Raw genomic sequence first — 27,868 nt, 5'->3', positions numbered from 1 at the left:
TTACAAATCTGCATTCCTTTCTCAGTGGGATGGAGTTGGCCCTATCCCAGGATTTTCCAAGTCTCCTAAAGGGGTGGAGATGCTCTGGCACCCATCAGTGGTGAAGCCATACCTGACACTGCTGGCAGAGAGCTCCAACCCAGCCACTCTGGAGGGCTCTGCAGGATCACTCCAGAACCTTTCTGCAGGCAATTGGAAGGTAAGGGAATTCCTGCTCCTCCTCCTCTTTGTAGTCCAGTTGATTTTTCTTGTAAGACCCTGGAATGTGTTTGAGGGGGACATACCATTTTCTTGTGTGCATCTGAGCCTTCCTCTCTTGTCTGTGCATTAGTGCTCATGTGCTGCAGTCGTGTTTCCACAGTGAAGAGCCTTGGCAAAGAGCAGGGGCAATAAGAGCCATATGGAAGCTGGCATTTATTTTAAATAAACAGAAAAAGCTTCTTCCAGCTTCATCTTCATCTTATCAGATCAAAACAATTTTCTGGTTTCTATTCTGGTGGGGAGGTGCTGTTGAAATAAGAATAGGACAAGTAAATTTACCTTATTTCCAAAATCCATTATTTATTTCCATACATTCTGGCCATTGCATATATAATGTGCTACAAAAGCAGCACATGAGAACACTATATTGCGTCATGTATTTGTTATGGAGAAATTAAAAAACAAAGCAAGCATTAATTGCTTCCTTTGCTTGCAGCAAGCCAGCTAAGCCCTTTTCAGTTTGACCATTATGACATTGGTATTAAAAAAAAAAGTACAAGCAAAACCCAACCCCCCTGCTCCCTTTCCAATAATCATCATCTATTTTAGATACTTTCTCTCTTTGTAAGAGGAATGAGTGAAAAATGGCAAAGAGCCAGCTCTTTATAACCACAGAAAAAGCACACATCAAACATGTCATCTTTTATTGCAAAGGACCAAGCATGCTTGAGAGGCCCGGCCCTGCCCGAGGCCGTTTCAGTGGCAGTGCTGTGGAGGCTGGTGGGTGACTGAGCTTCTGTGTCAGTTCGCAGCCTACATCCGCGCTGCCGTGAGGAAGGAGAAGGGGCTGCCCATCCTCGTGGAGCTGCTGAGGATGGACAACGACAGAGTGGTGTCATCTGTGGCCACTGCCTTAAGGAACATGGCCTTAGACGTGCGGAACAAGGAGCTTATTGGTGCGTACAGACCGTCCTCGAGAGAGCACCAGCCCCGGGATGCCAGACCCTGGCTGGGAAAGCCAAGGAGAGATTCCACTAAAGGGAACAGCACGCTTGATGTTTCTGTGTCACATCAGTTGTGTCACATAAGTGAGTCCTCCTGACAGCAGCAGCTTTCCAGAGCGATATTGCCACATTAGTTTGCTGCTGGCCATCTTTCCTGGATGGGAGTCAGCCAAACCAGACAGAAAACCCTCAATGCCAGATAGGACGGGAACACAGCTCTGCTTCCTTGGAGCTCAGTGCTCACCTGCTTGGGGGGTGCAGGTCTCCCATGTGTTCCTGGGGGATGGAACAGCTCTGCTCCACAACAGCCATGCTTTGTTAACAATCTTTAACAGGAGGAGGGGGAAGAAATCTTCTCCAGGAAAACAGATATAGAGCATCATCTGTGTCTTTGCTGAACTAAATCATCAACAGAGGTGCTTGCTAGAAAAAACTTACGGTCTTGTCAGTTCTAATATTTAACCCTTTAAGCATTCATCTGTGCCTTTTTTATCTAGCACTAAAAAACCCCAACAAAATGTCAATCAGCTTTCCTGAGTTTTCTCAATCTGTTAGTGTTGAGCATGCTTCAGCATCAGGCTGCTGTGGGTTCAGTGAACCCTGTTAACAAATGGTGTGATATAAGGAAATCTCATTTCTGTGACAAAAGCATTTTCTGTGTATAGAATGTGGGGTCAAGGCTGTAACAACTGTTCATAGAGATAGGAGGATCGTTATTCTCACAAAGAGAAATACAGGTGGGCAGAACTTTGTTATCTGTTTCTGAAGCTTCTCATCTGGGATATTCAGAGTGTATTTTCCAGCAGTGCAAATGAGAAATGTGCAAAGAGAGAATTCTATTCCATAGCACCAGCCCTGTGCAGGTCAGATTCAGGTGGTATTCTTTTGTCAGGATGTTTCTTCCATTCCTGGCAAAACTTTTCAGCTCAGGAATTGTCCTCCACCTGCTCCCTCTCCCTGTCAAAGCTGTACCTCTGAAAGAATTTCTGGCCTCAGACACACTCTGAAACAGACCATTGGATAAAACATTGCCAGATTGAAGCAAGATCTGCACTACCCCATGCTAGAAATCATCTTTAGGAGCTTCTCTGCTGGTATAGGAAAGGAACAATGGGCTCACGGGGTCACACTGAAGGAAATGAGAGATGAGGATTCTAGCAAATTACAATATACGTTGGAACATGCAGCGTGCGGCTGAGCTTGCTAAAGGGTTGGCAATGGCAGGGTATTGCTGCAGATGCCGTTGTGGGGATGATTTCCCAGTGTTTCCTTTTTTCCTGCAGAATTCCTTTTGGTTTCTTTTTTTCCTTTCAAGCACATTATGCAAATAGATAGCGAATGACTTTGTGCAAAGCTCCTTCATTATTCACTGTTATGTGCAAATACATGTCTACTATAAAATCAATCAATCATTCAATTAAGAGTACAGCCCAAACAGGAAGAAACCTTGACCTTACCTTAGTTACTGTCCCTTGTGTGCAGCTTATCTGTGGCGTCAGTCAGCAACTGGAGCCTGACAGAGCTGAGCGCTGACAGGTAGCAAACAAGGTGAACAGAACATCCAGAAGAAAGAATTTCCAGTAAGGATTCCTTTAATCCTCCCATAGATGAAGCCCAGCAATATGCATTACTCTGTCAGTCATAATAAGTAGCCTAACATTTTTCCTTGAACAATTCTTCTTTCTTCAAATAATTCTTGTTTAAAATTGTTCCTCTATTAGTGCAAAATTCAGCTTCCCACACTTCTAAGCTAAAAGGGAAAAAAAAATTCAGAAATTGTCATGAGGTCTCCCTGGGCTCTGTGTAAAATGTGAATTCTTGGCGGATTTTGGTGCTGTGCTGCTTCTCACTGCCTTCAGCTGCAGTTTGATGCTGAATCCTGCAATTTCCAGCCTGAAGGACTGAGCTGTGGTTTTGACGTGGTTCTGTGGGTGTGTTTCCAGGCAAATACGCGATGCGAGACCTGGTCAATCGGCTGCCAGGAGGCAACGGGCCCAGCATCCTGTCGGACGAGACGGTGGCCGCCATCTGCTGCGCCCTGCACGAGGTCACCAGCAAGAACATGGAGAATGCCAAGGCCCTCGCCGACACCGGTGGCATAGAGAAGCTGGTCAACATAACAAAGGGAAGAGGTGACAGGCAAGTAGGCAGCAAAGACCATGCCTGACCTGTTTGTGTCCATTTACAATGCTCAACAGTGAGGGAAATGCTTTTTTTGAGTGAAAAAAATCTTCCTTTGCAGCCTGGGTCTGAGGAGCTGTCAGCTGGAGTCTCACTGGGAGGGACGAGGCACCGGTACCACTGCCTTGGGCAGTGTTCTCTGTCCCAGGCTTCTGGAGGCTTGTACAGCTGCTCACAGTTACCATGGTCATGGGACCTGTTCAGGTTCAATGAGTTAGCCAGTCACCTCTTCAACACCTACAAGATTAATAAAATATTTGGAGCTTTTCCAAGTCAGACTCTGTGGGCACCTTAGTCAGGATGTATCCCAGCAACTATGAATTGGACCTAGTGCAGCCCTTTGGTCAGCGGCAGGAGAATGTGGCCAGGGGAATGCCCTGGAACAGCATTGCCAAGCAAGCGCTGGCTGAGGGGAGCTGGTCCTGCCCGCTGTATCAGGGCTCCAGGGAGGCCATGAGACGAGTTCTCTGCTGGCACCGTGGTTGTCTAGTGGAAAGGGAACCTGTGAGCGTGTGGTGGGTCAGCAGCAGGAGGCCCCTGTGGCTGGTGGAGGGGGCAGCAGGAGCTGCTGGCTTGGCTGTGCTCATGCTGGTGATGCAAGGTCTGGTTTGCCCCACAGCAGCAGGTTCAGGGTGTTACAAAGCTCAGGGACACTGTTTGTTTGAAGTGGAATTCAGTGGCTTTCTCACACTGCCATGTTCTTCACCTCCTCAGGTCCTCACTGAAGGTTGTCAAGGCGGCGGCCCAGGTACTGAACACGCTGTGGCAGTACCGAGACCTCCGGAGCATTTACAAAAAGGTAAATTGTAAAATTAGCTTACACTGGAAAATGGTGCCACAAAAACTCCTCATTTATTTATAACTTGCACCTTATTCTGATGTATTTTTCTTTTTGCCACTCCATAGGATGGATGGAATCAAAGTCACTTTATTACACCTGTATCAACACTGGAACGAGAGAGGTTCAAATCCCATCCTTCTCTATCCACAGCCAATCAGCAGATGTCACCTGTCATGCAGTCAGGTCAGTCAGGGAGGGTGAAGGGGACCTGCTGTCCCATGTTTTTAACTCAAACACCTCTCAGTTTGGTACTAATCCCATTTAAAACACTGAGGTCAGGCTGTTGCTCCTTGGTGTTTAAGCAAAGTACTTCACGTGCTCTGAGTGCTCCCTGAATTGTTCCTGCAAAGTGAATCCTCGATGAATAGAGCTGGACGTTGTTGCCAACCGACCAACCGTTGCCCTGTTCAAAGCCACTTCTCCTGTGCTGTGTGGGGATTGTGGAGCGGCCTCATGGAACATGGGGACCTGGCAGCATAAACAGCAACACACCCACAGTGCGGAGCTCGTTTTCATTCCCAACTATGTCATGTTCCATAAGAATGAGCAACCAAACCCAAAACCCTTAGTTTTCTGACTCTTCCTTGTTTATTTGTCACCTTTGTTCCTTCAATGTGTTCAGTGCTAGGATTTAGATCTTCAAGACAGCTGATACAAAACCACCTGAAGCCTTCTATTTTGTCATCAAATGGCATTTTATTTTACCCAATTTACTTTTCTAGAAACTATCTAGAGCAGATCTCTGTTAATACTGAGAAATGCCTACCTACTGTTACTGCTAACATTACTGACCAGTTCCTACAACACTCTTGTTTAATTGCTTATTTACATAAAAACAACAGCCCTCACACATTCCTTTATGACATGGTTGACTTGAAAAACAAGGACTTCACCAGGGATTTGTTTTCCTACAAGAAGTAAACCTCTTGTGGCGTTTGTGCCAGAGATCCTCTCACCCACCGAGAAAGACAGTACAGCTTATGCTCAGGGAATGACTGGATTCTACCCAAGTGTAAAAGGATATTCTGACACCAACTGTCAAATTTCTCTCCCAGGATACACCAGCAGAACAACGGTGTTACTCCAGTTCTTTGAATGACAAGTAGGAAGTAGATGAGCAGCTCTAATTTAATATTCAGAGGCTGTTGTATTTCAAAGAGGGTTTAGTAAGAATTCCTAATAGGAAGTGTCTGCTTTTGTGCTCCAGAGCACAGCCAAGCCCAAGGGAGTCAGTGGAAGTTGGTGAAAGGCCCACATCCCCAGAGGGGCTGTGCAGCATCCTGCTGAGCACAGCAGATGCCTGTTGGAACAGATATGCTTGGCCTGAAACAGTTGTTCTTGTTTCAGTCACTTCATCATTAAAACGCACATTATTATGTTGACCCATGTCAGATTTTTAACAACATGCATATTTAGCCATGAATCTGCCAGGAAAATACCAGTAATTAAATTATCCATAAAAACACAGAATTCTGAGCTATGATGTAACGGACACATCAGTGGAGGAAGATATCATTGAACTGATATTTTGATTCAAAATTTATAGAAATTGTTTTTAACTAGTTTACTCCCGTTGCTGGAGTCTTTCTGAGCCAACAAAGCCCAAGAGATATGTAGACCGGGGAGGATTTAGCAGAACAAACTTCTTACAACAGCAGTTGAGATTAAGCTGCTTATTGAGGAACACGGTGGTCCCTTGCTGGGATTCCCCCATGGCCATTGGCCTCCCAGAGCACACCATGCCCAGGACTCACCTGTGTACACAGGGGTCACTGAGGCCAGGTAGGTTGGACAAGTGACAGGGTAGCCTTAAGCATTGTGTTTAAGCAGAACTTAGATAAACCATCACCATTAGCAGAGTGTCATCTTCTGCCTCCACATGGGTGATGTCCTAGCATGGTAAGGTCCCATATCTGGGCTGTGAGTGTCACAAAAGTCCTGTGTCTGCCTGTGAGCACCACAGAGCAGTGACTGCCCCTTGCAGTCTCTGGTACCTTGCTGGCAGCTCTAGGGTGTTCACCCAGGAATGGCTCCGGCTGTTCTGTCCTTACCCATCCCCTGGTAGTGAGCACTTGGAGCAGGGAGCGGTGAGGAAGGCTGGCTGTGCAAAAGGCTTTTGTTGTCAATGTTGAGAACCTCTCTTTTCTGTCAGTTGGCAGCACGTCCTCGTCCCCGGCTTTGTTGGGAATCCGAGAGCCTCGCTCCGAGTACGACAGGACGCACCCTTCTATGCAGTATTACAGCAGCCAGGGCGATGTCATTGCACATAAAGACATCTACACTGGTAAGACACCAGCTGAGCATCTTCTGGACGGGGAGCTATCCCTCGTGGGAAGAGTTCACAGTCGTACACAGACTACTGCATTAGCAGGCTGCTTGCTACCAGCTGCTGCTTTCCCTTTCCATTCTTTGTATTCCCTGGCTGTGGCACAGGGCAGGGTGTCACCAGCTCTGCTGTCCTCTGTAAAACTGTAAAACAGATCCCTTTCTATGCTGGGAGGTGAGAGGCAGTTGGAATTTTTATTTTTATTTAAAATACTAGAACAGAAAATTGTATTATTATGTACATTATATTATAATGATGATGTTATAAATTTTAATGTGCAGTTGTATATTACTAAATTATATCAAGATTTCATTTTTCTCTGATCTCTTTTCCTTCCTACTATGTCACACAAGTAGCGAAACAATAGATGACAGTGACTAAAGAGAAGGCAACTCCTTGCTTTAAAGATTTTCAGTCTGTAAAATGAGAAACAGCACCATAAGCCTCCTGGCTTTGCTGTAAATGCTGCTGAGGGACATTTGCCTTCATTCTCATATTCCATTGTATCATTAGCAGGTACTAATTCATTGTATCATCTGCAGATTTAATAGTATGGGTGCTACATAAAAGGCAAGATAAAAACCAATAGACTTCTGGCTGAATGAATAAAGACCGAAATGATGCATTAAACCTTTTTCCCCCAGGTTCTAGCAAAGCTTCACCAATTTACATCAGTTCCTATTCCTCACCAGCGAGAGAGCAGAACCGGCGGCTGCAGGTGAGCCCAGGGCTGTGTTCAGGTAGCGCTGCTGCCCAGGCCCAGCAGGAGGGGCTGAGCCTGGGGCTCGGGCCCCATCCCCGTGCCACTGTCCTGGCTCACTGAGCTGGCAGGGCCTCAGGGCTGCTGGAGCCTGGCTGGTTCCATATGAGTCATGTGTTTTAGCACCTTCTTGCAGTGGGATCTGAGACCTTTTTTCTGACTCAGATTGGCTTTGGGCTGGTTTTGGTGGGTATGGCCAGGTTCTGTACTTACTGTACTTGAGCTCTAAAATTGTGCACTTTTGGGGTTACTCCCTTCAAGTGATGTAGGAGGAGACACAGTTCATTTCCCTGGGTATATTTCATGGAGGTTTGGAACCTACATTACTGTCATGGGTAGAGCTGCACTTGGGTGAAGTATTTTCTCTGCTAATTATATTTTTGAAAGCTTATTTTGATATCATTTTACCAGCAGCATCAGCAATTGTACTACAGCCAAGAAGATACCACCAGGAAAAACTACGATGCCTATCGGTTGTACCTGCAGTCCCCACACAGCTACGAGGACCCTTACTTTGACGATCGAGTTCACTTTCCTGCTACTTCAGATTACACAACACAGTATGGACTGAAATCAACCACCAATTATGTAGACTTTTATTCCACCAGACGATCCTCTTACCGAGCAGAACAGTACCCGGGCTCTCCTGACTCCTGGGTGTAGCACAGAGAGAAAAACCCAGCGTGCTTCTTGTCTGGCTTGAGAAGGACTGGAATGGCCCCGTGTTGTTTTGGTTAAGAAATATGAAAGTGAAAGAAAAGCAGGAAAAAGGATGATTGGTGTTTTGGTTTTTTTTTTTTTTTTTTTTTGGGGGGGGGTGGCTTGGTTTTGGTTTTGGGGTTGTTTTTTGTTTGTTTTTGTTTTTTTGGGGTTTTTTTGAGTGAGGAATTGTCAGGAGAAAAAGCTGGCAGGGATGGTTTTGCTCTGCTTAAGTGTTAGGTATCATTACTTGTAGCTCCTGTAGTCTGGTGAGGGTGTGGGCGATGTGATGAAGGGTTTGAGAATTGAGTATGATGAATTTGGAAAGTGTAGGTCAGAGCAAATTAAAGCCGATTTTTTTAATGTGAATAAAAGTCTTGTTCTGATAGTTTGTACAGAAAAAATCCAATGGCTGCCCTTGTTTTATTGCTATTACTGAATGTCAGGATTGTATGCTACTGCGTCATGTAAATTTCTTTGTTGGTGTAAATATGGAAATGCCACATTGGTCTCAAGTGCCATCCATTTGTAATGCAGTGTGTCATTGGAAAAGGAATTTGAAATATCATGCACAAAAAAAAAAAAAAAAGACAAAACCCAAAACCAAGAATTGAAACCAATTCAATTCTTGTGAATTCTAAAAGAAAAGAGCCCAAATTTTAAAAAATGAATAGTGTAATTTTGAAGCACAAAGTCTAGTCCAGTATATCCATATCTCTCCCATTCCCTGCCTATTTCATAAGGAACTTCACTGCCATTTTCTATGCACATGGAATAACAATAAATATGGAAGTCTCATCCATGGAAAGCTGTTCCCTGTTCATTTTTTTCTTATTATTTTCTCTGTGTGATATTCAGAAACAAATACCATGAAAATTAAGTCTAATTGCATGTTCTTAAGCAGGTTAAACATATCAAAACATTTGGGCCATTTTCCCAGCTCTCTCCAGTGGAAATGTCCTGAATGTGTCAGGCTGGTGGCCCAAAGTGCTAAATCCAGCACCTTCCTACCAAGATTCCTCAGACTTCTGTTTTTACTTTTGGTATTGGCAATCCAAGATACTTCAGAACTCTAGCCTGCCTTCTTTCCATCACTCCTCTACCCCTCCTCTTGCTCTCTGAAGGAAATTGAGGTCACCTTGCTGTCCTAGAAATGATGGTCTCCATTCTGACTACAGTCTGCTTGGATTTCTTTCCAATACATATGTTTGATTATTTTAAGAAACTAAAATAATCTGTCTGTAACCAGCATTATTGCTCCACATCACTGCATTTTCCTTGGGTTTTCAGGGTTTCCAGTCTTCTGAAGAAGGATGGCAGAGCACTGGGAAAAGGCTAATGATTTTTTCCATCACAGTTAACAGACTGAAGAGAATCCATCTCAGCCGAGGACAGGGCTCAAGCATGCATTCTTCATTTCAGTTACTGTATCTAAGACTAACACAAAAGGTAACGTAAACATGAATAATCTTTTTGAAAAACAAGGCAAACATGACTTTGTAGCTACAAGTAGATTCCTGTAGCTGTCAACAACAGCAGGCACAAGGGGAAAGCTGTCACAGAGATGTGCTGGAAGATTGGTCATTTCCCAACACAGTGCAGGGATTCATTTGTGGCCATCAGGTAGAGGTGAGGGTGGGACTCAGTGCTGCCTGCTCCACTTGGAAACCTCTCCAAACACTGCAATGGAGTGGGGCTAGGTGACTGTCTGCCTGGAAGGCAGAAATCAGCAGAATGGTTCTTCATTTGCTCACAATTAGCATCAACGTAATATTCATGAGGTCTGTTATCCAAAGACATCAGTACTTTGTTAGAGATTCTAAATATTTTGTATTGAGATGGATACAACTTATAGGGCATTCGCTAGTTTAAAATGCATGCATTTTCAAAAAATACTGAGTTTTCTTTCTGCTCTTATTAAGGTTTTTATCCCATCAAAAAAAAAGTAATATTTATTTGGCTTGGTTAATGGCATTTAGTTCAGAGTAGAGTTGGTAATTACATCGCACGATTTAGTGTGCAGCCATAGTAGACTCATTGTGACGCCAGTAGAAAATGATAGTGCTGTGTAAAACAAAGCAGGGGTCCCTTGGGCAGACTGCAGCAGTAGCACTTCTGCAGCCATCCAAAGGGCTGGATCAGCTTGGCAGGTTCAGCTGGTTCACTGACCAGTGCTAGTCCTAGAGCAGGCCAATGATATCAGGCACCATATCTCCTTACTGCTTCAGGGCACCCCAGGCACTAGTAAATACTGTTACACATACCGGTCTCTTGTATGAAACATCGCCTTCTGCTCTGTCCCACGTTATATGAATCGTGTGTAAAAGAACAAGACAAGTAGCAGGCTATGTAACGTGCTAATTTACAGCTAGCTCTCAAAGTCAAAGATTGTGGAATGAACTATCTGCCTATTCATTGGCAAAAAGCAATCGCACTCTGAGAAGAAACTGATCTCCATTAAGATGAAATTCCAAAGGCCTCTGTCCGTGTGTTGCAACCTAATTCTTTAGAATTCACTCACTTATTCCACTGCCCAGTAATACTTTTTAAACATGGGCATTTAGGTGGATAAAACATGATGACAAAGGTATATCTTTTTAGTCCTTCTGTGGGGAAAAGAAAAAAAAAATATCAATGATTAAAATTAGCCTCCTCTGCTTAATGATGTTGCCCTTTACCTTCCAGCCTGGAGACTTCTTTTTCTCCTATGGTCTGAGAAACAACCAGCATCCAGATCAGAACCAAGGCCTGAACTTGTCAGGTTTCCTACAAGAAACAGGCAAGCTTTACAGATGTGAAGCCAGACATATCCTCCAGATTTTATCAAATATATACTACATGCACTAGTGAAAAATTATATCAGTACAAACCCCACTGAAAACATCTGCCTTTACTTCTCCTTGCTTTAGACACTTAACACAAATGACCTCTCTAATATTATTAACTTTTATTAAATTTATATTTTAAAAAGTTTAAAATTAATTAAAAGTTTTAAATTAATATTTTTAAAAGTTAATATTATTAACTTTTTAACTATTTAATATTATTAACTTTGTGCTGAACAGAAAATAAAACCAAGAGTGGGGGAAATTAAAGCATGATAAACAAAAAACAAAACAAAACAAAGAAGTGCTATATACCTGCCCCAGAATATTTGTTGTCTCCATTGGGTCCTGGAGCATCTAAAACCAGCTATATTGACTCATCTGAAAAAGGTATTGCCTACCTGTTACTGACTTTAAGAAAGCAGCAGTGGTATTTCACCATTCAGCTGCCAGATTTAAAACCAGTATCAGTTTGTATCAGTAGCCACAACTTAGTAATTCTGACATTTGAAAACAAGCAATACTGGGAATAAGACAGAGAAGGAAAAATACTGCAGAGTCATGACCGAGCAATAGATCTTAACAACAGAGAGGTGTGATTTAAAATATGACACATGAGGAAGGTATTCCACATGTCTGCATGCTAAGTGCTTGTTTTAGATGTGGGGATGTCTGGTTGTCATCCCAAGACACTGGGGTATAATTATGCTAATAGCTGTTAGTTGGATTAGAACAGACAGTCTGCTTTGGGAACATAGTGATTTTTGTTCCTGCCAAGTGACTTTTCAAACTTTTCAATCGACTAATAACCTGCCTGTAGAACATAGATATTAAAGGAGAAATTTCCAGGAATTTGAGAGATGCTGAGAGCACCACTCAGGAAAATTTAAAAGACTGTTGTCTCTTTATCACAGTTAAAATTCTGTGTCTGTCCCCAGGCTTTCCCACATCTGCCTCTGTTAGGAAAAAAAAACACATTCTGAAAATATACAGAACCATTACAATATAAACTCATTTTTAATTCATTTACAAATTACTATCATTAAAATCTATCTCCAGCATCAGATGAACATCTCTGAAGTTTGGTATTTCTGTGATTAGGAAATGGGACTGAGGATGGCAGGAAAAGCAAGAGATTTCAACTGCACTATCCCACGGCCACAGAAGGATTATTCTCTTGCTAATTCTTCTCACCCAGACAAACCAGTCTAACAATTTCCAACAGGTAAAAAGTCTAAATAAATGAAATCATTACATAAAATCAGGTTTACAAATCCAAGCTGGCACAGTGGCATTGTTGAGGTCATGCCAAGGGCTGCCTGTCAAGAATAACATGCAACAAAAAGTACTATATAAATTTGGTTTCACTTCACAACAGCTTCTGATTTAAAGATATACCAAGTGACAAAGGAAATTAAGTAAAGAGGGTGGAAGAAAAAGAAAAAAAGAAATGGCATATTATATTTAATATGGTAGGAAGTCAACATGAACTTAAAATTTCTTATTTAAACCAAGTTCCCATGCTTGTCCCAAGAATTCCTAGAACAGATGTACAATGGCACTAAACCTTATCATTATTAATGCTTTAGGCAGCGCACCAAAGCTGCACTACATGACTGCCTTATGTGATAAGTAATGAAATTTCACCTCTCCAATCTGTGCAGTAACAAACAGCTCAGGTAAACAAACTGAAAAAATCAGTATTTCTCTGCTGAGGCAGAGAAACATGAATATCAAAACCCCTTGTACTCCTGGCCAAGTACTTCAGAGCAGAGTTCTTTTGTTCTCTCTCCTGCAGATCATTTTACCTGAAAGAATTTATTTTCCCAATCAAAATTGCCATTGTCCACTTCAGGCTAAATGCTTATGGGCAGAGATTTGCAGCACTATCAACTTTAATATTTGCAAAGTAAGTTGCTTTTCTAGGGAGGAAATTGCTGCATTTCAAAACTATTTCCTGCCTCATACATACAGAATTAAATATCAGAGAGATCTAGTTTAGACTGGATGTCCTTTAATTTTTTCTGCTTTAAAGATCCAAGCCAACAGTAGTCACTCATAAGGTGGTTGTTGTGCTATAAATACCTACTGGTTTCTTAGTCTATTTTCTCTTCCATTTTTTTTTACTTCATTTCCCCTTTCTTTAGATTTGACTTAAACACATCCTATTTTTACATTCCCTCTGTCCTTTTTTTTAATCATTGACATCCAATAATAAGACAATTCCAAATAAATCATGAGACTTAACAATTTTTTTTCTTCTTTCTTGTTTTGCTTTCAGAATCCCTAAAAGAGCAAATTTTTGTGATGAAGTGCTTTAGCACAGCAAAGCAGGACATGTTTACAGCCGTCTAGGAAAATCTTTTTGACATTATGCGTGATGGTTGCAGCAGCTGCCTGCAGCTCAGCCCAGCCCGCGGCAGTACGGGCACGGCCGCCCTCCCTCGGCGGGGCGAGCAGCGCGCCCGCAGCCGCCGCCTGCAGCCGCCGAGCGCAGCAAAGCCGAGCGCGGCACAGCCGAGCGCCTCAAAGCCGAGCGCGGCACAGCCGAGCGCAGCAAGGGCCAGTGCCGGCGGCGCTCTCTCCCCGGGGCACGCACATCCCCTCGGAACGCTGTGAGAACGCCGTGGGACTGATGCGCCTTCCGCCTCACACCTGCCCGGCACCCGCCACATCCCTCTGGAGACCCGGCGGTTACCGGGCTAGTAATACAAAATCTCATAGCCACTGACAGCTTCAAGAAACGGACAACTAACTGACAACTCTTGTGATGAAGATTTCTTCATCCGCAATATAATTTACAACATAGATGGTAAACATTAAAAGATAATTCCTTCCTTTTCTTTTGGCTTTTTTTTTTTTTTTTGGTCACTTTAAATACCGAAAATGAAAATGTTGAGGAGTTTATACAGCAAATAATTCCAGATTACCTGTATCTACTTTCTGGTTTTGTGTTTCTAATATGTTGCGCAAAACTTCAATGTTTGTTAAGGTCATGGATTTTTTAAAAGAGGGCATATGAATGACAATGTTTTGCTTGTCTCAAGCAGATACTACTGATTGAAGCGGGTGAGATTTACCTCACTAAATCAAGTTCTTTGACTCTTTAGCAACGTTTTTAAAAGTCCCGCCCCTCATGCCGCTCCCTCACACCGCTCCCCGGCTTTCTCACCTGCCCTCACGCCGTTCCCCACCTCTCACACCGCCCCTCACACCGCCCTCACGCCGCTCCCCGCCTCTCTCACCTGCCCTCACGCCGTCCCTCACGCCGCTCCCCGCCTCTCTCACCTGCCCTCACGCCGTTCCCCACCTCTCACACCGCCCCTCACACCGCCCTCACGCCGCTCCCCGCCTCTCTCACCTGCCCTCACACCGCCCTCACGCCGCTCCCCGCCTCTCTCACCGCCCCTCACACCGCCCTCACGCCCCTCCTCTCCTCTCTCACCTGCCCTCACACCGCTCCGTCTCTCACACCTCCCTTCAGAGCGCTTCCCGCCCCTGACTATCGGCTTCGTACCGCCCCTCACACCGCTCCCCGCTCTCAGGACCCCGCCCCGCCCCGCCCCGCCCCGCGCGCTCCGAACCGCCGAAGGCGCTGCCGCTCGGGTCGGTGCGCGGTTTCGTGGTCCTGCCCTGGCCTGCCCCGCTTGGTTCCCGGCGCTCCCGGTTCCGCCATGGCGCTGAGGAAGAGTGTCCCGCCGGGCCGCCGCCCTCCCGCAGGTAGGGGCCGGGGCCGCTCCGGGCGCGGTGTGGGGGGCTCTGCCGCCGCACTGTCCCACACAGATGCAGCTGCTCCGCGGAGAGGACCGGGAATTGGGGAGGCGAGTCTATGGTGCGCGGCCCGCTCTTCCCCGCAGGTCCCGCACCGCCCCATCACGGGTGCGCTCGGTCGGCGGGTGTGCGGCTGGCGCCGCTCGGTGTTCGGGCGTTATTGAGGTGTAGCGAGAGAAATGGGTGTCCGTGTTTAATGTTGCAGCCGTATCCCCCGCCTCCTGTAGTAAGGTGAAGAACTTACTTCCCCTCCACCAAGGCCCCCCCGCCCCCGAGATAGATGGCTCTGTGAGGAAGCCTTCGAGCGTGCTGTTCCAGCCGCCGCTCTGTCTGTGTGGCGGCTCTAAGGATGTAGTATTGCGATTTTAAGGACGTAGTGGCGAGTGTAGTAGCGCCTGTGTTTGTTAGGGGAGCGTGTAAATGCATACAATGTGAGCAGCTCCTGGGCCATGCCACACCCGTGAGTGAGCAGCGTCCCTGTGTGCCTGTTCGGGGGCACACGCAGAGATGCTGCAGGCTCAGCCTTTGGAGCTGGGAGATAGTCACTGCAGGGACAGCCACTGCAGGCTCAGCCTTTGATACTTGAGGAACCGTCACTACAAGGCTTTAAACTACTTGGGACTTCCCCTCGGTTTATTAGGAGCAGTTAGTGCCTGAGGAGCACATACTTGTCTGTCTCCCTGTACCCCATTGAATGGTCTTGTTTTCTTGGAAATATTTTTGTTTGGAGGGTTTTTTAGCATACTTTTACATGAATTTGGGATGCAAATAAATTTTTCATCCTGTCTCTAGTCCATTCCTGGACTTCAGTGTGTGTGGCAGGGACAGTTGAGCTGTACCTGAAAGGGGCTTTAAACTGCTGCAGTCAGTGACCTGCAGCAGGTACTGGTCTTTCTGAACTTGCATGATAGTATTCTGCAACTTGTAGACTTGCAAGTCTCCAAGCAAGTCTTGGTGAAGCTTATGTGTGACTGCAGTGGGGACTAGCTTGGCCGAGGGGTGGAGGTAGCAGAATAAGTGGTTTATTTTCACCAGCGTTCAGCCAAGTTTGTTTTTATGTTATTTCGTTGCTGTTGGTTAGTTTTTTGTGGGGTTTTTTTTTGCTTTTTGAGAGGGGAGCATAAAAAGGAGTGTACCTCCGTACTTTCTTGTTTTATTTTAAAAATGCATGGTCTTTTAAAAATGGAAATCAGTGAAGATTTTGTCCCTTAGCTGTTGGATTACATGGCTAACAGGTCACTTATAAAATCACAAAATTGAACTCTGTATTAAAAGTTTGCCATACCTCTCTATTGCTTTGGAAAGCAAATTTCAAAACAGCTTTGTGGTGCATCCCAGATGCATCTATGTTTAACTCTTCCCCCACCATGGGTGTGTGTGACCAGGTGGGACAGCTGTTCCTAGTGGCTAGTTCCAAGTCAGCGCAGAGATGGAAAGGAACACGGGTTATGTTTAATCACTATAGATAACATTGTTTTGTGGGCCTAGTGGTAATAGACATAATTCCAGACTGTCCATGTTTCAGTATCTCTTCCCACGCTGGGTATTTCTCTCCTCCTTGTCTAGCTCCCCTTGTGTTTTGTGTAAAGCCTCATAGTGTTAAAATGTCTGCTTCTGTCTGGATCTCCTTGCCCTGCTAAATTAAAACTAAAAACAATGCTTGTATCTAGAAATTGCCAATCCTGCATTTGAGGGAAGGTCCCAAACCAAAAGCTGCAGATCTAGGTTCAGCTACATTTTTTTTTACCTAATTCCAAAATTTTAGTGGTTTTCCTGTTTGTGGTTTGACTGGTTCCTAAAAAGACAAGAGCCTATCAGTGTGTGGGAGAACACTTGGGATAACCTGTGTTGTGTTCTGGATGAATTTATATAAAAAGAGAAATTATGTTGAGAAGATTTCTGAGATCTTGAAAGATGCCAGGGTGCTTTTTTTGTGTGTGGTCTGGTTTGTTGTTGATATTTGGTTTGTGGTTGTTTGGTTTGGGTTTTTTTTTAGCATGCTTTGTCATTTCAGTTTGAAGACGCCTCAAAGACAAGGAAGAGTTTCACACCTTGTAAGCTGAGGGTATTTAGAGTCTCAGTTCTCTTTGCTGGTAGATACTTGGAAACAAACGGTTGAAATTTCCATTTCAGATACTTTTAATTTTGCAGTTAGGCTGCCAGAAGGACGAGGTTCAGTCTAGGTCTCCAGTGTATTTGCAGCTGTAAGATGGCTGGGCAAAGAATTTGCTGCTTATGCAGCAGTATAATTAACTGTATGTATGTCATTTTAGGAAGAGAGAAAAGCCAAGTCTAGCTATAGCATAACTCTGATCTTATAAAGCTGCCGTGGACATGACTGAGGGAGAATTTTTGTTTCTAAAATTAAACCTGCAACCAGGAAATACATGGTCAGGAGTCAGATTTGGTAGAAAACGGGCATTAGTTACAGATGGATACAAATGCATTTCTCATGCTTGCTGGTTAAGTAATTCTAGAAACCTTTCCCTACTTTCTCCTTCCCTCAAATTAAAACTCTAGCCTTGATTGTTCACTATCAGAATAGGAGTCTTGCTGAGAGGCGAAGCAACCTGCTAAATAGGATGAGAAAAGAACACTAAGGTTTTTCTTTCTTACTTACAGTTTTAAAACTTAAAATGCTCTCCTGAAGAGGGAGAAAGTATTTCTTTCAAGAGAATCTTTTAGACAACTTTATGTGTTCTTTGCTCAGAATTCAATTTTCAGATATGCCTCAGAACTTAAATTGTTGTTGTTAGGTTGCCTGTAGCTTAATTAGTACTAATTGGTTTTGTGATTGGCAGATATGTTAATAAAATATAATTAAACATGTTGGAACACAAGTACAAGATGAGTATGCATCTGGTTGTTATCTGCATTATTAAATTTATTCTGGGATATCCTGAACTGATCATGAAGCCCTTATTGCTGTAAGTCACATTGTTCAAAAACCTGAAAGTGTTCAGATGGTGTTCGTTTTTCTTTTTTGTTTTTAAAATACAAATCAGAGATGTAATAGTTTCTGGGGAAGAATGCATAATAACATAGTAAGGTGTTGAGGTTTAATACATTTAGTGGTGCCTGAAACCACTCTTGATTTCCTGATTTATGGTATCTGGAAGTTGATTTGAGTCTGCTGTGACACAGAATTTTGAAGCCTTTGCTGTATCTCTTTGGCTACTCCTGTGTAAGTGTGTGTACAAGCAAAGCATGGAGCAAAATACTGAAAGATGATTTCTGGTTAATGGTTATCCTGGGTAAAATTATTCTCTTCTTGTGTATGTAATGTGGTATGTAGTTCTCTAGGTATTTTTACTTACATTTCACTTTCTTCTTGCAGTTAAAGCTGGAGGTATGAGAGTGTCTAAAAAGCAAGAAAATGGACCTGTTGAGAAAAATGCTAAACTTCCAGGAAAAGAAAAGTCAAGGTATTACAATGCAGGGCCTGTTCCCCCCTGTCCTGTAGCTCAAGTTCATAGGTAATGATCCTTGAAAACAAAGAAAACTCTTATTCTGCAAGAGTTTAGTTCTTAAATTATCTTGTAAAATTTGTAGATAAAGTAATACTGATATTGAAATAAGTATTGACTTAAAAAACCCCAAAACCCAACAACTTCAAAACCCAAGGATAGTGCCTCGCAATCTATTGTCATGTTTTATGGACCAGAAACTAAAACAATGTATTGCATACCTGTGCCTAATAAAGGAATGGTCAAACAGTTTCCAGTGAAATAGGAATGAACTTTAGGCTGTTCACATTCTCAAGGAAATTAAACCCACATCAACTCCCCTGAGGAAGAGTCTTATCTCCTGTATAGGCTATACCCCCTATTTCAATCTAAGATCTAATTTGGCTTTTGCTGTTTTGCTACTTTATAAGGTTAACCAAGCTGTTTTGCCCTAAAAATGAAGACATACTTCTATTTTGATTAAAATAACAGCCACCAGTTGATGTGATCATTAAAACAAGTATTTTCTTGCAGCTTTTTCAAAGACTGAACATTTTTCCTAAATACCTGCACTTTTCTTAAATGTCACTTAACAAAAAGTTAAGTTAACCAAAACAAGGATATGACAGTAAAATTTGAATGACTTGTAATGTTCCTGAAATTTTTGATTTTTTTTTTTTGTTGTTTTCTTCTGGGATTAGAAGCTTTTTATTTTCACTTGTTGCCAATTGTCTGGGTGTAATTTTGCAGCTGTCTTCTCCATAGACATAGTTACCTAATGGTATAAACAGATCTTAAATAACATATTTGTCAGTGTAGCAAACTGTCCACTGCTGAATTGAAATGTCAGTCGGAAATGCCTTGCCTAATCCACAGAATCATTAATTTAAGCAATATCTGCTTTTTCAAGAGTCACATTTATGGTATTTGGGGTTTAATAATGATTTTTCCCTACTCCATTTTAAGCTACAGATGTGTCAGTGGATATAATGGTACCGTCAGAAGAATGTACCATCTGAAGTTGCTGAAGTAAATAGTTTCATATCCACAGATTTGTTTATGTGTGGAATATTGGTAACATGGAATAATAACATGGTAACATATTCATTGGAATGTGGAGAAGTTAATAGGGTAATCTTGTGGAAAAAAAAGTTCTTGCCTGACAAATAGTTGCTGTGAAAGGAAACACTCTCCAAAAGCAGAGGGTAATTTTTTTTCATGGGTCTAGATTGGAATCAAGAAAATGTTTTGTGGATTAGGATATAACTGCTCAGCTTCTGAGAAGTTATTTCACAGTGTATAAAAAAAATTCCTTTTGAGGTATTCAAGGATATTTCATATAGAGTTGCTTGTATATCTGAATAAAAATATGAGCCTGTCATAGATTTTCTGCTGTTCCATTCTGAAACAGCATGCCTTTTTTGATATGACATAGTTTTTAACGTGATGAAAAGATTTAGCTCCAAATCCTAGATTTATATTGCAAAATGTTTTGTATTAAGTCTGGAAAATGAAAGTGACAAATGCTTGTGTGTTTTTGTGAGATGGAAATGCTAAATATTTTTTTTCTGCTTTACAGTGCTATTGTCAGTTTTACAAAACCTCAGAACATGGGAGTCTTGGTAGCAGAAGCACTGAACAAAGTAAGTCTGAAAGAAAAGTCAGGGTTTCTTTATAAATCTAAACAGGAAAAAAATACTAAAAAGCGAAATTTCCTTAAACTGGTGTCTGGTAGTTGCAGGTGTTTCATCTGGCACTAAATGTTCTTGGGATAACCTATTTCTGTAGTGGTTGTGTGGCTGAGCTGCTAGATGGCTAAAAAGTACCTGGGCTTCTCTCCTTACTGATTGCACTCCTGGTTACTGCAACGTGCCCTGGGTAGTTCTGCTCACCTGTGCAGAGAAGCACAGCCAGGCAGCTGTGTCCTGCTGGTAACGGGGCATAGGGCACTAGCTCTAGTGAAATACAGGGGAGAATTACCAGTGGCATCTAAGTGTCTGGCCAAGCTGGGATTACAGGGGATTACAGTGCAGAGCAAAACCTTGTCTTCAGTGCTTTATCCCACCGTGGAAATCACTTCAGCTTCTGTAGGGGTCCAGCAGAAATCAGAGCTGCTTGAGGGAGGTGGGTGGCGTGACTGGCAGGTGCAGGGGACACCAGGATGGTGATCCAGTGTCCTGCTCTGGGAATGATCCCCGAGACAACAGCCACAGCATGTCCTGCTGCTGCTTCAGCTGAGGCCTGAAATCACTCAGTCAAGCACCTTTTGACTTCTCCCCTAGGAATACTATGGGATCCTGTAAAATCTTGTATCCCACAGCTGCTGATAGACCCTTCTGTTTGTCACATGCTTACAGCTCCTGTCCTGTTCTGTTTATCACATGCTTACAGCTCCGTATTAGGCTGTTGGTGCAGACTTACACCTGCCCTTTGGAAGAGCTGATTTCACAAGCAGCTCTTTGGTTTGCATAGTAATGTGAAGATCTGACAGCTGTCATCTCTTTGTTATACGATTGCAATGTTCAGACTCTGAAGCATACAAGAGTTCCTCATCCCTAGAGCTCAGGAAAACATCAGTTGCATAATTTCAAAACAAGCCTTTTATCAACAGTTGTATTAATAGATTTAGCCTGTAAATCTTGAATTTTTGTTTAGACTTTTTAATGAAGAACAGATACAACTCATCCTCCTTCTCTTCCACCTGTCCTCATCCCCTCTGTTCTGACCCACCATTTCCTTCTCCTCCTGGTTTCCACAATCTTGTATATGAAACCTCCTTGCTACTTTAGAATGTGATAGTTAGTTACTGTAATAATTATGATTTTGAACCTGGGAAAATAAGAATTTGATTCAACTTACTGTTGAACTCTGACATACTGATTATTTGCTGTGTTTTCTTTATCTTGGAAGCTCATTCTATGAGCTACTAAACAAGGGAAGAAAAAAAATCAAAAATTCCCTAAAGGTAGTCAGACTAATATGACTTTGAAAACAGAAATTATAACTAAATATACCAAGTTACCATGAGTTCTGTGTATTGATCACTTGAACTTTTTGTGGGTTTAGGTTTTACTGCTCCTTTTAAACTACTTTAATAGGATAAAATTTAGAAAGAGAATAGCTGAAAATCTGTATTCTATCACAACTTTTTTCTCCCCCCTTTAATGTTACAGATGAGCCACAAAATCCATGCAGCAACATTACAAGTGGCTCACCAAAAGCCACAACCTACCTTGGAGAAGTTCATACTGCCTAAAAGAATTTACATTATTCAACAGCCACGGAAATGTTAAGATAATCAGTAAAACACTTATGTTTACTTAAAAGTGAGTTTCGATTCTATATGGCACGTAGCACACTGTGGTGAAGTGCTCAAAAGTTGTGTGCCTTGTATCTTGCTGTGTTTCTGTTACTGACAATAAAATATGAGAAGAGTTACTAAATGTACTCAGGATTTATTACAATATCATGGCTTCTTTCTAACCTGGTGTTAGTGGTATGTAGTAATTACTCAATGCCAAAAAGTCTAAGTTTCACTTAAAACTCCCTGTGGTTCCAGTCACAAATCTTCTTATTCCTTGTGGTGTTTTGCCCATGTAGCCAAGCTGTCTTGCAGGGGAAGCACTTAAGGATGGTGACCACATTGGTTTAAGTGTAGAAATATTAATCTGCATTACTAGTTCTATACATTTAAGAAACCAAGGTGGATTAAACAACATTTGTTGCTGATCTGCATTTTTGATCACATGGTCTAATTTCAAAAATTTGTGGGGATTGAATTTTCTCATCCTCTTTGACTGGGGCAGATGTAATTGTTTTGAGTTTAAATGTTAGTCCCACATTATGATGGTCCCAAAGTCATATAACAAAAACAGGTTTAACCAGAGTAATATTATACCAACAATCCCACCTTTTGATGGCAAAAAAATTTGAGCCTTTTGCACTTGATTCTGTTGTACTATGAAACATTGAAGTCTGAGTAGCTTTCCCATGTGTAGATCCATCCATCATTTTGCAGCATATCTGAATTTTTTCTTGGGTTGTTTCTTTCAAGAGAGGAACCCAACTATACCTATCCTAATCCTACCCATGTTCTAAATATGCTTCAGCTCCATGCATAACCAGAGTAGTGAAATTGTACACTAAAATTGTATACTTAACTTCATGCTTAATGTGAAAGGTGACACTCAAAAAATGGTTATACAGTCAATGAGGATTCTTTTCAAAGTGCACTTTCCACATGACTGCAGTGGAAAGCTATTGCAAATATATGAGATACTCCCTCTAAAATGAAGGGATCCTGGGAAGGTTACCCAGAGCTAGTGTTGCCATTTGACACTAATGTCTGCATCTTTTCATCCACCCATCAAATGTAAATACCCTTGTGTTGATGAAGGATTAAATTATGATCACAGGAGGTGGTGATAAGTAGCATGTGCAATAAATATTATGGTTACAGCTTGAATAAATAGGAAAAATTAAAATACTGCTTCTCCTTTGAAGACAACTGTTTTTTATCTCTGGTTCCATAACTGACTGATAGCCGCTTGTGAAATACTATCAGTGTTTTCCTGGACAACAGCAGCAATGTACTTTATGGATGTTGAAGTTGTAGGTATGGGATTTGGAAACCAGTCTGCTTTTCTATTGTTTACAGCACACTTCTGTTCCCCAGGCTGGCTCTAGGGCAGTGAATACTGATATGAATGTCAGTGAACAAACAGGACTTGAGTCAAAGCTGTCCATGTGTCAAATGACTGTCCATGCTCTCAAAGCCAAAATTAGCACAGTGCACTCCAATGTATTGATGGCCAGTACATGCTCCCTATACAAAGAATGTTTGTAAAATCTTTAGAATTCTAATCTTTATGGTTTTTGTTTCTGAAGAAAATCAATAACTAGGGAAAAGTTGTAGGGGTCTGATTCTTCAGGCCTTTATAAACATCGCTTTGTATGAATGTTATTTAACTGTTTAAGGCAGTACGTTCAGGGAGGAGGGATGTGCTTGGTGTAGAAGGGAACTGTAGTAAATCCCTTTGTGGCACAAATCAGGCAGTCATACAGGCATTGCTAAGGATGGAACAGTTCTGTCAGAAAGCCCTAGGCACTGCTCTGTGCAGTGCACACTTGGCAAGTGCAGTCCCACAGAGATGAATTAAGTACATTGAGTAACTCGGGTTTCTGGCAAGGCCATGTCTGTGTGCAGACAGGAGTTCTGCAGCATGGGCTCAGCGCACGTGTCTGAGCTGCATCAGCCCACCCAGCCCAGCAGATGCAGGTGCGCCCTGCAGCAGCACCGGGGCTCCCTCTGCGTGGAACACGGCTGCAGGGTGCTCAGGGAGTGCCCCATGGCCTGCCAGAGAGCAGGCTGGCATGGAAAGGATCTTCCAGCTGCTGCCTGGGTAAAACCTTCACGTATTAAAACAGGTCCAGACAAGAACCTAGGAGGGCTAGTTTTGATAAACTTTGTTTTGTGGGTTTGCCAAATGTAGAGCAGGTGCAATCTCCTCTTCTGCTAGAAGATGAATCTTGCAGATCAGGAAATCCTGGCAAGTGTTCTGTTCCATGTCCTGCTCAGTCAGGTGGTGTCCTGTTTGTGTTTGCACCATCATTGATGATACTGTGATGAGGCTGTTGTGCCTTCTGTTGCAAGGAGTTTGTTTTATTTAGTTCAAGCTGTAATACGTAGCTTTCATTATTTAAATATGAATTGCCACCAAATTCAGCACATAAAGAACAAATGCAGTAGATTTGCTAGAAAAATCAAACCTCTGCAGGAAGACTGTTTTCAGGATTTTCATGGACTATTTCAAACAGTGTAGGCATTCAGTGAGAATGACATGATTTCAGGAAAGTGTTTCTACTCCTGATCTTTGTTTCACCATATAGGAGGACACAATGTTGGTTAATATGCAGTTGTTATTAGCTGTGGCCCTCAAAACACCTTACAGAGATGGGAAGCCAAGGGACAATGAAAGCTGTGAAAAGAGATTTCAGTACAAGTTGGTTGATTCATTGTCTTTGTCAGCTTGGTAATGTCACATGTGCTGTTTGATGGCCTGAGACACACATGATCTGTTGGACTTCTCTGCAGGGAGAGTTTCCTCTGGGGCAGGGAAGAGACTCTACCCCTAAGTACTTAGTGCTCCTAGGTGGGGTGGTGCTGGACAGAGCTGCTTGGGAATTCAGGACTGTGCAGCTTGTCACTGGTCTAGCAGGAGCTACCCGATATGCTGGTCCGGGAACAGACCAAGGCCCGAATTGAGATGAAGGCATTCCTCAATTTTGTGTGAAACTGCAACACATGAAATGGCAAAGAAATGACACATGGTGAGACTGGGAAGTTGCAATAAAACAGAGCTACAGCACAAGACTTAATTTTAATAAACAAATACTAGCTGTTGTTCAGAGCCTTTGTGCGTTCCAGGATGTACTTGTTCAGCCTGTTCCTCTCTAAGTGGTATGCATAAATCTGCAAATAATTTCTAATACAGTAACCTCTGCCTGCCATATCAGCCCCAAAAGTCCTGGTAAGTGATGCATACATAAGTCAGATAATTTCCTGAGTTTGCCTTTAATTCCAGGATAGAAGACTTTTTTTTCTACAATGTAAAAAAAAAAAAAAAAAACCCAACCCAAATTCAGTGGTCTAATCAGTCTCACCTGCCATACTAGTATTGTTCCTGTTGGGTGCATTTCCCACAGCATGTTCCCAGGAAGGCAACTCTTGTTTTGGAGAATCTTGTCCTTGTTTTCACATGTTGTCATTCCTCCTCTTCCCTCCTTGCACCTTCTCGCTGCCCTTTCCTCCTCGGCCTGCACAGGACAGCCAGCTCGTCAGACGGCTGGAGGAATGTATATTTTTATAGTATGTTTATGGTTCTTGTCATACATGGCCACAGATTCTACTTGTGGCCATTATGCCACTCTTGCTCAATTTTAATGAAAAACTTCTAGATTCTATTATTGGCAGAATTTTTGGTCCGATACTGCATTTATAATGGGCTACCAATGTTTAATTAATTCCAGAACTGAAGAGGAGAACTACTACAGCTCTGAAGTCTGAGTATTGTGGGGGGATAGAATGTAAGAAAATAAAGGTAGTGCAGAAGGTAATCTCACCCCTGAGGAGCTGCAGCTGTACTAATCACCAAAGATTAGGAACAAGCCTGCCCTTAATAGGCTGCAGCTGTGTCCAATAAGCATGAGTGCTACAAAAGAGTGGGTTAGCTGGTTGAGAGGAGAGCTGGAGTTTGTTGGCTGTGCTGTGAAGAAGGAGTCAGTGCTGTGAGGAGCTGACCATGAGAAATCACCAAAAAGGTATGGAACTTTTGCAATAAGATGACAACAGAGTATTGTTGAGTGTTCAGCTAACAGAAACTCTCCAACTCTCCGGTTGTTCATTAAAGCAATTTTATAGAGGTTTATACCTCATATCAAGAGACTCTTATGCAGTTTCAAAGGTTATTAATTATTACATGTGTAGTGGATTTGCCACAAGAGGTTGCTGTATGCCTACAGCTTGTTCCAGCTCTGCCAGCTGAGCTGCCCTCAGAAATACTGCTGGTTTCTGCCAAGGAGGTATATTTTAATATGCTGGAAAAGTTTTAAAGAAAAAGAATAGATAAGTTTATAAAAACCTCATTTAGTATTTCATGGGGGACATGACTACCTAGAAGCTGTGAAGATACAAAGGGTATCCATGGTACCATAATTCCATGGTAGCAAAAAGTGGTGTCAGACTCCCCACCCTTCCTCCAGTCTCTGGGTTCCCAGCTGGAGTCAGGAACAGGTGAGGCAGCACAAGGAACAGGAAAGAGTGCAGACTGTGTTGGTATTGAGTCCATTCAGTATGATTTTCTCAGTTTGTAGATGCCTACATAGTATGTTTCTGAATGTGGTCACTTCACAGCAAATTCATTGCTCCATGGAACAGGCAACGTTAAAAAGCTGGATGCAGCATCCCACAGTCAACAGTTATGTATTGAGAGATGAAGTTTCTGAACCCCTCTCAAGACACAGTGTATTTCTTTTATATTTGGGCCTGACTTCTGGAGACCAATTCAGAAGTTGTCATTATGTAAAGGAATTATTAAGACTTTTCTTAAGTTATAATAAAAATATTTTATATAATAGGTATCATTTTAGTTGCAAAATATGCAATTACCATATACTGAAATAGAACAGTCACTACAATGAAGATTGATATTAAAATTTAAATTCAACTCTCTACTTTCATTGATCACAACTTCATTAAATTCTTTCTAGTTTAAATTTTTCATGTTCAGTATGTTTTTTCAAAGTTAAAGAGAGAGTTGGAGCAAACTGAGCTACCCTTAAGCTGCATAAGCCTGAAATATTTTTTATATGTTGCAATCAAGAAATATTAAATAATGAAAAATATGTTATCTATTTAAAAAATAGCTGAAATTGAAAACTTTTAATTTGTTTTGTTTTGTGGATCTCAGCCTTAAAAAGTAAAACAAGTCAAAACCACAAATTTAGACTGATTTTGCTGAAACTGTGCACAGGTGACAGGTGTGTTGCTTATGTCTGGTGTGTGTGCATTTGAACTCTTCTCCAGTAAAGTCTGTTGAGGTTTCTGTAGACAGTACTTGTAAATATGCCACAAGCAGCTCTCCAATTATGTCAAAAGTTCTAGCTGCTGGTTCTAAAATTAGTTTTGATGCCTTGAATTGTAATGAATAAAAAAGACAATAAAGGCGGTGACAGGGAGATGGCAGAATGTCCAAACACTTAGCAGAGCTAGGCTGTAAGGAATTTAGCTGGTTGAAGTTCATATACTGTTCTAAAAGGCGTACAGCTCACAAATGGGATGGTTTTTCCTTTGTGTCATGCTCTGCCGGTGAGGAGGTTCACAAAGGAAGCTGGGAGGGAGCAGAGCTGGGACAGGTAACCAAAGCTGACCAGAGGGATATTCCACACCATAGAATTTCATTCCCAGTCTCTGAACGGGGGGAGGTACCCAGAAGGGCCTATCTAAATTTGGGAGGCAGGGGGTCTGGCATTATTCAGCCAATGGTGAGCAATTCCATTGTGCATCACTTGGTTTTTTCCCTTTTTATTATTTGCCATTATTACTGTACTTTATTTTCAATTATTAAACTGTTATTATCTCAACATGCAAGTTTTACTTTGATTCTCCTCCACATTCCACTGGGGTGGGGGTGAAGAAAGTGGGTTGAGGGAGCAGCAGCTGCATGGTGTTTCATCTCCAGGTGGGTTTAAAATCATGACAATCTACTACCTTAAAATCAGTAAATTAAGGATTTAATACCAAATTATTATGTTGCATGAGAATGAATCTGCTGGGATAAAAGCATCTACATTGAATGGAAACCTCTGAAATTTACTAATTACCTTCCTTGAAAGCACCTTCCAAAATCAAGAACTGGAATAGTAGGTTAAGATGAGAAGCATGAATTAAGATAACACTGAAGCTGAGCTGAAAAGGGGGAAAAGTCTGATTTTGAATTTCTCTAGCTCCCAGCATATATGTTAACACAATGAACACTGCTGCCATTCTATTTCAGTGTGATCTGATTCCTGTTTTCCTAAATAAAAAAACTGCTAGAAGCCTGCATGAGAAGTGTGAGACTGAGGAGAGCCATAACCTTTGTGAGAAGAAAGAAGAGCTGAAGAATTTCAGTGGCTAGGAATGGATAAATCATCTGAACAAATGAGTGGAAGGAGCAGAAGGCAGAACAGTTAAAGTAGAACAGCTGTGAGCTAAATATTTCCCAGAAGGAAGCTACTGATTGGAGCAAAAATCTTTATGTTCCTGATATCAAAA

The 27,868-nt window shown here is 42.3% G+C and overlaps 2 protein-coding genes and 1 long non-coding RNA gene across 13 annotated transcripts in view; 2 read left to right on the top strand and 1 right to left on the bottom strand.

The window, feature by feature from the left end:
* The window catches only part of PKP4 (plakophilin 4), a 62,151-nt gene extending 53,529 nt beyond the window's left edge, over positions 1-8,622 (top strand). For 8 of the 11 annotated variants that reach the window (XM_074547731.1, XM_074547732.1, XM_074547728.1 and 5 more), the window contains 8 exons: positions 26-199; positions 1,007-1,157; positions 3,149-3,344; positions 4,101-4,185; positions 4,293-4,410; positions 6,380-6,511; positions 7,198-7,271; positions 7,725-8,622. In XM_074547731.1, coding sequence (XP_074403832.1) covers positions 26-199; positions 1,007-1,157; positions 3,149-3,344; positions 4,101-4,185; positions 4,293-4,410; positions 6,380-6,511; positions 7,198-7,271; positions 7,725-7,976 — 1,182 coding nt within the window. In that variant the 3' untranslated portion in view covers positions 7,977-8,622. The remainder of the gene's footprint in view (positions 1-25; positions 200-1,006; positions 1,158-3,148; positions 3,345-4,100; positions 4,186-4,292; positions 4,411-6,379; positions 6,512-7,197; positions 7,272-7,724) is intronic. The other 3 variants (XM_074547729.1, XM_074547727.1, XM_074547726.1) reach the window with 1 other exon arrangement.
* On the bottom strand, positions 8,201-14,406 carry LOC141730399 (uncharacterized). Its single transcript, XR_012581851.1, has 2 exons — positions 14,283-14,406; positions 8,201-10,778 (listed from the first exon to the last, which is right to left on the bottom strand). It is a non-coding gene; the product is annotated as an uncharacterized LOC141730399 (long non-coding RNA).
* On the top strand, positions 14,252-27,195 carry DAPL1 (death associated protein like 1). Its single transcript, XM_074547739.1, has 4 exons — positions 14,252-14,557; positions 17,946-18,033; positions 19,634-19,697; positions 21,228-27,195. Exons 1-4 carry the CDS (start codon positions 14,512-14,514, stop codon positions 21,345-21,347), a joined length of 318 nt encoding a protein of 105 aa, XP_074403840.1. The 5' UTR covers positions 14,252-14,511; the 3' UTR covers positions 21,348-27,195.
* The last annotated feature ends 673 nt before the right edge of the window (positions 27,196-27,868 follow it).

This window comes from Zonotrichia albicollis, chromosome 10 (assembly GCF_047830755.1).
Source record: "Zonotrichia albicollis isolate bZonAlb1 chromosome 10, bZonAlb1.hap1, whole genome shotgun sequence".
Classification (NCBI taxonomy): domain Eukaryota; kingdom Metazoa; phylum Chordata; class Aves; order Passeriformes; family Passerellidae; genus Zonotrichia; species Zonotrichia albicollis.
The sequence above is the reverse complement of the archived record's forward strand: the minus strand, read 5'-3'. Positions and strand labels throughout refer to the sequence as shown.